This window comes from Scatophagus argus, chromosome 5 (assembly GCF_020382885.2).
Source record: "Scatophagus argus isolate fScaArg1 chromosome 5, fScaArg1.pri, whole genome shotgun sequence".
NCBI lineage: Eukaryota > Metazoa > Chordata > Actinopteri > Scatophagidae > Scatophagus > Scatophagus argus.
This window is the reverse complement of record NC_058497.1, coordinates 11,714,681-11,727,502: the sequence shown is the minus strand read 5'-3', so window position 1 is coordinate 11,727,502 and position 12,822 is coordinate 11,714,681. Positions and strand designations below refer to the sequence as shown.

General features: G+C 42.9%; 1 protein-coding gene across 1 annotated transcript in view; it reads right to left on the bottom strand.

Moving 5' to 3' along the window:
- clpb (caseinolytic mitochondrial matrix peptidase chaperone subunit B) overlaps positions 1 to 12,396 on the bottom strand; it is a 29,004-nt gene extending 16,608 nt beyond the window's left edge. The window contains exons 1-5 of the mRNA XM_046388767.1: positions 11,468 to 12,396; positions 11,178 to 11,229; positions 8,580 to 8,666; positions 2,867 to 2,970; positions 1,444 to 1,572 (exon numbers count right to left, since the gene is read on the bottom strand). Coding sequence (XP_046244723.1) covers positions 1,444 to 1,572; positions 2,867 to 2,970; positions 8,580 to 8,666; positions 11,178 to 11,229; positions 11,468 to 11,915 — 820 coding nt within the window. The 5' untranslated portion in view covers positions 11,916 to 12,396. The remainder of the gene's footprint in view (positions 1 to 1,443; positions 1,573 to 2,866; positions 2,971 to 8,579; positions 8,667 to 11,177; positions 11,230 to 11,467) is intronic.
- Positions 12,397 to 12,822: the final 426 nt, after the last annotated feature.

Below are 12,822 nucleotides of genomic sequence, written 5' to 3'. Positions count from 1 at the left end.
GTGTGTGTGTGTGTGTGTGTAGTGATGGTGGCTGTGGTTGGAGTGTTTGATCCAAAGAAAAGAAAAAAAAAGAAGGGTTTTTAGATTAAAAAGGCATCAGTCTAAAATGCAACAACCACAAATGCACCCCAGGTTAAAACTCAAAAAGGCGTGAACAAACTTAAACATATTGAAAGGATAAAAGCGCATGTGAATATATGAATATTTTAATTACTGAAATGGATGCATGAGTGCACAAATACACAGACGCTCTCACACACCTACACACTCACAAAGACTCACACATCCTCTGATTGTGGAGTTACCCCAAGGGCATGTTCTGTGTGGAGGTCACAGTTCAACTAGGCCTAGCTTGTTTAAGAGCTGCTCGCATGGAAACTGAGGGGGATATTCTGGCCCCAGGCACTACGACTCTGTGTGTGTGTGTGTGTGTGTGTGTGTGTGTGGAGCTGAGTCAACGACAGGTGCGAGTGTAACGGGGGTGAATGGAGAGGGGGTATGAACAAGTGATCAATTTCAAATGAGCTTTGTAATACTGTTTATATTACTCGGGGGTGGAAGCGTTAAGATGATGATACATGGAAAGCTCTTTAAACTGCCTCCAGCTCTGAGGGCAGAATGAAAACCATTTAGTTTGGTGGCAAGAAATTAAGGTAAGGAGCCCCTTCATGTGCTGTGATAAAACTGCTACCTCTGAGTTACTCATTTCTCTCCTCAAATTAATAAATCACACAAGAAAATCAGCAATCTTCTTGCATTAATTAACAGCACACGAACAATCTCATCCCATGAGAGCACAGGATACCAACACCAACTCGTGTTCATCCATTCATCTCTGTATGCAAAGTTTTGCCAGAAATTCAGAAAGGGGAAGAATTTTACTTCTACACTGAACAGTTTAATCAAAAGTGAAAATGGAAACAAACAAAAAAAATATTATATTCTTCATTGGCCTGTGAACATCGCTAAAATAATACATACAGCATTGCAAACACAACCTCTTCGTCAGAGGTACTGAATGAGCAAAGTGGCTGTCAAATACAGACTGAGCATTACCCAGCCAACATAATCGAGTTCTGTCAGTTTGTTTTAGCCGCGACTGACTGAGTTCAGGCGACAGCATGTTTTGCTTTTGTGTTTTCCCTCATAAGGAACAGACTTTGTTCAACTAAGCAGGTGGGCACAGAATTCCTCCATCCCATCATTCCCTTTCTCAGTGTTAAAAGTTGTCCAGATAGACCACTTTTGTATCTCAGCTTTCACTATTTAGGTGCATGTCAAAGAACTGACTTATTAATTAACTAGAGAACTAATTTATTGTTAGTCATTATATAAAATGTGTGCAGGAACAACTAATGGTCCAGGTGTACGAATCTAGACCCTCTGCGGTCCCACCTGGACTCTAAAAAGGACCGACAGATGAGTTTGGGGGGCGTGACGTACCAGCCTCCAGCAGCATGCGGACGGTGCGGGGGTCATCAGCCAGCGTGGCGTAGTGAAGAGCCGTGCAGCCGCGGAAGCCAGCCCTGCTGCTGAGCCTGCTGCTGAATTCATCCTCTCTGGACACGAGGACTGCGGGGAGGGACACATGTAGGGACAAGACAGATTAGAACAAAAGACGGCGGTTTCTACTGCAGAACAGACGAGCATGAGGAATTAATATCAAGTTTAACTGGAAATGTTTTTGAGCCTTTAAATCTGGAAGGACTTTCTTTAATCTATTCACAGTCAGTGTTAAGGCTCCAGAAAATGTGACAATGACACCACTGCAGATTGCAAAATTGTCCCTCCTGTTTCCAGCTTTACAACAGTTGTTCATTTTCACAGATTTAAGCTCAACTGTCCAACATGATAGGGATAATGTGAGTTGTTTTAGGTGTCTTCCTTGCTGTGCTCCTTACTAATAATACAGACAGTCTATCATTCTCTCCTTATTTCTCTTTTTCATAAGAGCACTCATCTCGTGCCACTCCTCCATCATCCATTTTTATTTTTTTCAGCCTTCTTCCTCTCCTCCTCGGTATCCATCAACTCCTTTCATCACTTGTGCCCTCTTCCTCCCTCCCTACTCCCTCTATCCCAATAACTTTGTCTCATCCATTTCCTGACTTCCTTCCACTCCCTTATCATCCCACCCATTTCCTCCAATCCCTCCCTCCCTCTGTCAACCCTCCAAATATCCACATCTTCTTCCCTCTCCTCCATCTTTAACCTCTCCTCGCTCCACCCATCAATGCTCCGACCTTCTTCCCTTCCCCTCGTTTTCTTTCACTCCTTCCTTCTTTCATTTTTCCTTCCTCCATCAGTCTTTCCCTTCCTCCATCCATCCCACTCTTTTTCTCTATCTTTCTGGCAGCCTCTCTCTGCAGTGTGTGTGTGAGAGAGACAGGGCGGGATAATCATAGCTAACCCAATAAAGCGTCGCACAGGCCCCCCTAGCCCATCCATCAGTGTGCGTCTGGGAAACGCTTCCCCACGCTACGCCGGCCCCACGTGGACCCAAACCTGACAGCCATATAAATGTCTGCAATATACATATCCCATATAAATATGTCTGCAGAAACCCAACACAGACTGGGGGGGGTAAAGTGTGTGTGTGTGTCTGTGCCATCTTGTCCGAGTTTATGTGTGTGTGTGTACTTGGAAAAGAAAAACAAATAAAACACACAGTATTTGTCACAGAACATAGAAAATAAATAATACAAGAGAAATGAAACATGTACATATATGCAAATCTTTATGCAAATCATAATGTCCCATAATATCTGGTCCATTGCTTAAGATTCATATGTGTAATATAACACACGAGCAAACAGACTTGTGACCAATGCACACACTGCTGCAAAGCGGTTTTTTGCCTTTTCACCTTCCAGGGAGTGGATGCCTTTTTCTCGTGACGTGTCGTAAACGTTGTTGAAGTGGTCTCCGGCGTTTGGGTCTGCACCAGCTTCAAGCAGAACCTTAACCACACTGGAAAACAACAGATGACAAGGACACACATTTAAATGGGAGTAATAGGACTTGTATTAACATGTGCGTTTACAACCGTCACTGCTTCGACATTTAATCCACTCTTCCACCTTCTATTACAAACTATACGTACATTTATTTTGCTTTATCAACATTGAGGGTCTCATGTAGATGGTGAATTCGTCGAATTAAAAGCCCAAGGTTCAACACATTTATGAACAAAATATTGTAAATCCAGTATTCTCATCAAGCAGCCTCCTCATTAACCGCCTCGACAAAAGCAGTACAGGAAATTCGTTACTAAAAACTCTACTACTACTAAAAACTTTCATACCATTTGCTGAGTACATAGTCAGGTTACAGGAAGTAGGCTGCACACTGGATTTGGGTCTGAGACGAGACTTGCTTCTTTCACGTCATCAAACATAACCTTGACCCCAGATTCTCCCATCCTCACAGCTTGGAAACAAACAAGCTGCACACAGATGCAAATATCTAACTCCTCAACTGACAGAGACCCACTCTTTCACCTGGTTTACTTCCGTTGTGACGGACACACTCCAATGGCCGCTTCCCTCCGCGTCTCTGTCACTACACACTGCTTCGAAACATGTACATATGTGCACAGGGGAGGGGCAACATTTCCGGCGCCGTTGGAGGTGGTTTGCGTTTCCGAGTGGGTGTTTGTGTGCAGTCCTTCATTGGAGCGTACCGCCTTATAGAACAAACACAAGTACCTCGGCAACACCACTCACTGTGACCCGACCGACATTCCAGGTACCGTCTCTCCGCCTACAGAACACACTTCACGTTCACCACCATGAATGCGAGCCATGGCTTTGACATTGAGACACAGACGTGCACATGAATACGCACAAAAAACAAGCAGCTAGTCTGAGAGAGGAATGGGAGGAAAAGAACGGGGGCGATGGCCGAAACATGAACCCTGCCACTGTGCTGCTGGCTGTCATTAAACCTGTGACTGTGTAATGTGGCCTGGGAGGGAGTGATGGATCCCTTTCAGCTAAACGGTTATGGCACGAGGCCTGAACGGGCTTAAATGGAACAAAAATGATTATTCATAGGAGGATGAGGTGGACTCCTTTTTAAAAGCAACTACACTTGACCACATAACAGGTTTCGACTTCTCTTATGGAGAACCTGTCCTCCTGAGCATTGACAGGAGATCAAGAGAAGGAGAACAGGAGAACAACATCGGTGATGATGGAGAAACTGCATGAGTCAACTGCGATATTACACCACAGAGTCAAAGTAAACGTGAGGGATGTCACAGCAACTGGAAAAAGTACTGGTTTAAAAAAGAAAATCTGAATATATTTAAGTGGACAGGAATGTCTTAAAATAAAAAAAACACTGTGCATTTGAGAGTGAAGCAGTAAAATATTTAAAATATGTATCCAATGACTGAAATCAGTAAACCAACATTTTCCACAGAATATTAACCTTCAAATTTTGTGAAGACTTATTTCTTAGAAAATGCAATTCATTAAATATTTGAAAAAGGACCCAAAATAATAATAAGGTGAGGTATTCATACTGCTTAATTCACTCGACTACCAGCTTAGAGATACTTTGTCTACAACCACATTTAATAAAGAAAAGCATCAAATCATCACATTTGAGAAGCTGGAACCATTTTTGCTTTTTTGTCAAAAAATTAATAAATAAATAAATAAACAGAGACAATTTTTTCCTTCATCTCCAGTAACATAATTAAAATCTGACTAGCCTTTGGTAGTTTGGGCCGTCACTACAGAACATGCCTGTTACTGTGTGAGAGCAGGGCTGAGAACACCCAGACCAGGTCTTTGTGCCTGACCTTGCTGAGGGGGTAAAAAGGACTATAAGGGGGGTCCCCTTTTGTTACTGTATCACTGTGGCTGGGGGGTGGCGGGGGGCTGTGACCCACGGAGGGCTCTCCTCTCACCCTTGCGAGCACTTCTACAAACACATCAATGCATCGCCCGAGACACATACAGACACTCACTCACACAACTCAAACTGGGGTTGGTCACACGAGGCTGGGCAGGACTGTGTGAAGAAATGAGACGGTCTGAAAAGGGTTAATGGCATCGGAAAGTTAAACAAGGAGGGATAAAGAGAGGAAAAGCGCAGAGAGGAGGAGGAGAAGGAGGAGGAGAGGATGAAAGGAAGGAGGTGCAGCTACAAAGATGAAAGAGAGGGAGATTTAATTATACAGGATAGTGCTAAAACTAATGAGCTTTTAAAAACTGTTTATAGTTTTACTAATCAACTGATGATCAAGTGACTTCAACTTTATTTGGGACATTTAGGAGGAGAGTTCCAACACTAATTTGAGGCCAAACTGCAGGCATGCTGAGGTTAATTAGGTTAAACTACTATTGTAAAGAACTGGGCCAGAAGTTAGAATTGCATGCTATGATTTGGACATAATCTGAAACTAAATTATCTGAAATTACATGATTTAGTTTAGTTTTTCTTTCAGAGATAAACTAAGACAAAATATGCTCAAGAACATGTTAACGGAGCAGATACTTGTGGAGGAGGTGAAGCACGCTCTCCCCGATATGCAACCATCCGACTCCGATACAGAAGGCTTGAAATGACGACCACCGTACACAAACTGGTGCCGAGGCTGGTAAAGCTTTGCCAGCAGGTGACTGGTGTTACTGCTGGGAACTGGTGTTAGTTTCACATCCTTGCCCTGGAGGGAAGACAGGAAACAGACAATTCTGTCTTTCCTGGCCGATAACAGACACCTGAGCCGAACTGACCATCCATGTCTCTGACCACCTGGCCCAGACGCTGGACCTCACTTGACCTCATCTCACCTGCTGCACACCTGGGGTCAGATAGGTGCCAGGAAGAGAAATCCACTGCATGCACTTACTACCAAATATAACCTGATGGTCAAAGTGTAATTTCATAATTGTTGCATTTATTTATTGCAAATGATGACATATACATTTAGAAGTTCAAAATGAGACTGCAATTCTTTTAAAATACACTGCTCACCTTTTCTCTTTTTAAACAAAAACTTGTAAGTGACCATGTATGCTAAAAAAATGGAATGGAATATGGAAATAAATGGAATAAATGACATGTAACAGCGGTTTGACATCCCAAACAATTTTTCTTTAACTCTGAATTCTGCTATCATTCCATAAAAAAAACAAAACATATTGAATATTGAAAGAATATTGAGGGAATGGTACAATAACAGCCACTGGTTAGATGAAAAGCTGCAGCTTCAGTTTGAAGGAACCAGCACACCTCCAACATGACATCCAGGTAAAGTCCACACAACATTACATCTACATCTCAAAGCATGAAATGTAGTCAACAGAACAATATTGCCTGGCACAACAAAATTTTTTCAAAGCCCAACCTCCTTTAAAGCATTTTAAAAGCATGATTATAACCCACTTAAATCCAGGCCTTATATAACCCACTTAAATCCTAATTCAGGCTTTAATGTGGCACAGAACAGAACAAACTTTAACAACTTGAACAGTAGTTCAGCCTGTTATCAGTGAGGGAATATTGTTTTAGTGTACTGTGTTAAAAAAAAAAAATAATAATCATATCCCATATATGGTGGCTGATTCTATTCTTCACCAGACTTCTTACCATCACAATGGTGTTGTATCATAACCCTATGATGATAATATTTCATTCGGAGCTCTGGGCTGATTTCCACCACTACTCAAATCCAGCTAATCTCAGTCCCAAACCCATAATCCCACTCCACATCACTTTCTTTTCCAACGAGCCACTCATCCTCTCGGACTGTCGTCCCTCCGCTTCTCCTCGATTCACGCCCCTCCCCTCCCCATCGAGTCACTCGGGCCGACAGGTCGGAACAGTCAACAGGCGTTACACTCGGCTGAGTGCTCATTGTGCACGTGAATGTTGCGAGGGAGGGATGGAGGGAGAGAAAGAGAGATGGAGATGGGTATTGTGTGTTAAAGAGTGCAAACATTGGGCCAAGCCCTGCGCCTCCCTGATTTAGCCCCACATCAAAGCTAAGCAAACACACACACCCCCAAGTCTCACCCTTAATTCTTACACACACCCCTCTGCGCCAACACGATTCTCTCACACAGCCGCATCACAAACCGAACTGCCTGGTGGACGCTAGAAACAGTCAGTGTGCCGTAATCCTCTGCCTCCAGAAACACAGTTATCACCCCTGGCCTGGTATAAATACAGTGTGAGAGAGGACTGAAGTAATTCACCAATAAGATCCATTGCTGACATTCTAGCTACGGGCTAAATCTTGTTCATGACTAATGCTCCCTACGTTTTCACTTAACGGCTGCAAATAAAGTTGTGTGTGACTGAGTAATAGGCAGTTGGCCTGTAAGATATTTGGTATAAACTCCCCTTGTCTGAGTGTTTTTGTACACATTCACACATGCATCCTCAGTTGTGTGTTGGATATGGGTGTGTGTGTGTGCGAAAGACGTGTGACTGATGTGTGTGCACCGATGTTCTGTCTTCCCTGCAGCAGTGACGGCTCACTGGGGGGTTCGAAGACAGGATTAAACACAGAGGAGTGTCACTGCCTCGCTGAGTTATAGCACTCATAACACACACACAGTACAGTGATACACAGAAACAGTGCATACAGACACATACACACATACAACCAAATATGTACCCAAAAACAAATTACCTACATTAATATGTTACACACATAAATGTATATGCAAATGTCTGAAGCTCAAACATCACAACAAAGTGAGGAATAAAAAATAAAAATCACCGCATGTGATCATATTTGTCTCTGAGGATTAGCTACAGACCAGACGGTGAGAAGGGGAGCCACTCCCATTAACAATCACAACAATTACTTACAAACATTTTTAACAATTTATGACTGATTATTGTGTGTTACTTCTACAAATCACTTGTCTTGCCTAAAATCAAAAAGATGTCCAATTTACAATCACATAAAAGCAGTTCATTTTCACATTTGAGGAGCATGAACCAGGTAATATTTTTTGACATTTTTTAATTTGACATTTGGCGTGACTTTAAGTTTCTAAACCTAAAGGTGTTTCCATTTATTCAAACTTGATTGTAAACTCGAAGGAGCAAGTGTAAATTATAATAGTAAATTGTAATAAAAATTTCTGATTTAAAATACGCTCATTTTAAGCTATTTTTAATATTCAGATCTCTCATTATGCTTCTCCCAGGCACATGAGGCCCTTAAACAAAAAGTGACCACACAGTCCTGATAGAGAAAAAAAAAAAGCCCTGTAAATTGGATTTGGCCCGGCCTTAACCTCGGCCCCTCTCTGTGTTGTGTGTGTTCTGGGGGCCAGGAGGCTAATTTAATTTGTTGGACAGAGAGACGGGGGAATGGGTAAAGACCGTCTGTCAGTCTGAAAGTCGCACTTTGCACTTCTGAGGACCTACTGTAACAACTAGAGCAGGGACGTGGATGACATATGGTCGCACGCTAACTCATGTAGGCAGCTGCGTGATGACACAGCGCCACATTACTGCCACAAGTGCTCACACGGGAGGGCATTTCAGAACTGTAAAAAACACATGAGTTTGTTCAGAGGGTTTAGGTGGAGAAAACACACACAGACCTGTGCTGTCGGTTCATGGCAGCCACCATGAGAGCAGTCCAGCCTAAGCGGTGGCGGTGATTCGGGTCGACACCCTCTTTTAACAGCCTGATGGGACAAAGAAACAAAAACCAGGTTATCATAAAGCATCAACATTCACATGAAGATAGTAAAGAGTGCTCAATACAGCATCGAAGCAATATAGTAGCAGTAGTGTTCTGTGAAAACACATGTCAAGAAATAATGATGCGACTAGAATAAAGATTTGTTCAAACGTAAAAGGATAGAATGCACGTGAAAATACACAAAACTCCTGAAAACAAGAGATTTGGCTGCCCAGCTGCTTGTGTGACTGTGTGACAGACCTGCCTTGTTGAACCAGCTCGTGATGTCTTTGTTTCAAGTCTCACACTTGCTCCTTGACCAGTTAATGTGTCTGTGTGTGCAAGCCAGGTGTGTGGCGAGTTTTCAGCCCGAGGGTATGACATCAGGTACCGAAGCGGCACAGTCCTTATAAATGTACGTGTGTATGTGTGTGTGTAAGTGACCCGTCTGTCGTCTCCAGTGCCGAGAAGGCAGACAGTGTTTACAGTCAACACAGTGGCCTCTGTCTAGTCTGCACTCCGCTCTGAAGCTCTCCTGCTCTGTTTTCACGGCCTGGTCTGCATGCGAGTATCCGGGTCTGAGGAGACAAAACGCCTCACCACCACAGCTACATCCAAGCCTTTCAGTGCGGACTTTCAGTTCAGCCAAACCAAGAAGCTCATACTACTTTAATTTTACCAGAAGGTTAAGTTAAAGAATGGACATCTGAGGAGGTTTTGCATTTTACCAAACAAATGAATGATGGAATTGGATGAAAAGGTACAGCAGATGAACTGTGTTCCAAGAGGAGGAAAGGGGCTCAAGTCAAGTGAGTCAAACATACATGACAAAAAAAATTTTTTGAATACAGTTTTTGTAAATACTACTGTACTTGAGATTTTAGTTTTTGTTTATCCTATTTATATACTCTGCACTTTTCTCCTTTCTTGGTCGGGAATACTGCATGTGCAATTGTCTGTAGAAACAAGAATTTCCCTCCAGGGATTAATAAAGGAATTCTGATGAGAAGGCTCAAAGGGCTGTCAGGTCTTCAAGTAGAAGAGCTGCTGTGTGCTTCAGTGTGGCAGAGAAAGAAAAAAAAAGAGTGGCAATAATATGAACCAACAGCAGCTCCCATCCCTAAATGTTGACCATCATTATCAGCTGACACAAGCCTGCTTAAAGGTAAAGCCTGGGTCTTGTGACAGCACATCAGCATACATACACATTTTCTGATGTTAAAATGCTGTCACGGGATTCCGAAATGTTTCTCCACAGTTGTAGCACGAGTGCGTTCACACAGCCTGTGTGAAAACAAGACGACCTCTGTCCGATCCACTGCCTCTCAGCAGACACACCCCGACACTCTACCACTTGTATAAACTAAACCAAAGCACTTAACACATCTGTGATCTGCTGACTGGCTGTCTAGCTGACTGTCTCACTGCACTCTCACCTTCACCATCTGCCACATGGGCACAGGTAACCCAAGCCGACAAATGGAGACACACATGGATAAACATATGCACTCTGTGCTCATATACACTGTACACATGCAAGCACAGATTTAAGCATGATTATTACCCAAAGTGAGCAGAATGACTGACCCAACCACCGATACAAAGAGCCTGGTGTTTGTCGGTGCTTTAGATAACCAAAGCTTCTAATATCTTCCTTGGAATATTGTAGGTTTTCCAACGTTTTGGTGACACAAACACAATTTTTAAAACAAATTTTAAGATCTTTTTGGGTGACTCTGGTTCTGGTTCACTGTCTAATTGCAGGTCAGAAACAAGGCCACATTAGATCTATTTAAATCAAGAAAAAAAAGAAAAGAAGAAAAAGAAAATCAAGCTTTGAGTAGCTTAGTGTGATTGATACATACACACACACACACGTGGTCCTCTTCTTCCACCTGGTGGTTATTGGTGGGACTACAACAACTGGTGATAATACAGAGGAGAAGTTGCAGACTAATTCATAAAAGCTGTGTGCCACTTATCACTTCAAGGTAATGAGGTCAATGTAGTACAGGCTGAAATTGCCAAAATAAAATGTCAAACCATTTCTGCCACATTTTCTTGATCTTTTTTTAAAATATTGAAAATATTGGCAGGGGGTAAAGTCTCAAAAAATATCATTAGAAATGTAAATATGATCATCAAATTAGTAACTCAATTTTAGCATACAGAAAATCGCACCATTTAATTACATACTGTATAACAACAACCATACGTCTCAGTCATGTTACATTAGTGATTAACATCACACAACCCCAATGATTCCCTACTGATTTTATCTAAAAACCAGAGCTAAGGCCACATACTGTGTCTTTATACAATCATTCACACTGCACTTAGCAATAGTCTCAATTCACTCGTTGGTTCATAATGGAGACAGCATTGTGATGCACACACATGATGTCAGGAGTGTAATAGTGCACAGGTCAGTGAAATATGTACTTGAAGCTTATGTACTTATGTAAAATGTTTATTTATTAAGTCTGTGTGTGTGAGTGTTGGGGGTGGGGGGTACCTGGCTACATCTTGAGAGTTATTGGTCCTTGCTGCCTCCAGAAGAGCATCACCTTGCCATTAAACAGGGTGGAAAGAGATAAAGAAAACTTTTCATAAGAAGAACACAGTACACATTAGCAAAAAATAAATAAACATTTCAGCACATTAAAAAACCTTCACGTGGCACATCTGTTGTTTTCCTAACCCAACTGACTACTATGATTGTATGCATCTTAGGAAAATATGCAAAGACTATATTGAAAAAGCCCTTACAGCAAGACAGACACAACTCCAGCTGATTAAGTCTACCTTTGTTATCAGAATCTTTCTTCAGGCAGAAGGCCACGGCTGCAGCAGACAGCACACCAGCAGAGGCCAACCCCGCCCGGCTGGATCCTCCACCTGCTCCACGGCCCTCGCCTCCGCCGCTCTCCTCCCAATATCGGTTATTGTTGCGCCCTCTACTGGCCAGAGCCGCCCAGGAACTGCGACGGTTCTCGAGGTTGGACAGCCATCTAGGGGCAAGGTGGTGGTATTGCACCGAGGGGTTCATACTGGTACCGGTCGCCTCCTCAGTCAAAATTCCCCTTCTGGAGACCCGGGAGGTAGACACGATGGGGTTGCGATTGGTCTCCGACGGTGTATCGCGGTGGCCTTGGCATGTGGCCCCGCTTGTGCTGGTCTGGAGTACACGGCTACACGGTGACAGGCTGCGCGACCTTCGCGCAAGTAGCCTGGTGGGAACAGATGATAACATGGCGATAAACTCACCAAAAACGTCGCGGGGAATGAAACCCTCAGTCTGGCAGTAATTGCAGAGGAGAACGGATTCCCTACGGACCAAAGACAGACCAGACCAATTCTGATACTGCAGCTGATATAACTCGATTTACAGGCAGCTAATCGCAACCATCGAGACGAAAACAACCGCTTTGCTTCACCTCATCGTAGCGTGGATGTCACCAGAACATGCGGTGCATTGTGGGAAATGTGGTTTTACTGGAAACTTCTGCGTGAGGTTGACTGACAGTGATACATACCTCCGTGTTCGTTCAAATCGAGTTGAACTGCTGTGGAGTACGCAGGAATCAGTTTCATATGTCTGTCCTGTGCTGTTTCTGCAAAGAAGTGCAGCAATGGTGAAAGTGAGATACGTTAAATTAAACTAACTGTTGATCATTTGATGCGCAAGCGTAATGTTGCCAAGTGTTAACGGTTACTTATTTTTGAACTTTCTCGCTTAAGACAACCGCTTTATTTGTGCCATAGCTGCCCTGTATTTGGTGTACATCATATATTATTAGTGTATTTTATTTATCCTCTTTAGAATGTATTTACTGCATGCGGACAGGATACTGGTCTTTTCGTATACACGTAAAACTGATGACACAGGCTGGTGTTTTGTCAGTATTCTGGTTCTTTGTTATAGTTCATCATGGCCGCCAGATGGCGTTAAAGCACAGTCTAATTTGGTAATTGTGGCTGTACAGGCCATTGCAAGCAAATGTCATCATCTTTATCCAACGTCGTCTTTTCAGACACAATTTTGAGAATGTCTGGATAAACTGACTACCCTCATTTAATCAGGAAAATGACTACATATAGGCTGAGGTAAAGAGTGGACTAAAGCACTAAATGCAGCTGTCAAACACTCATTGGTAGGC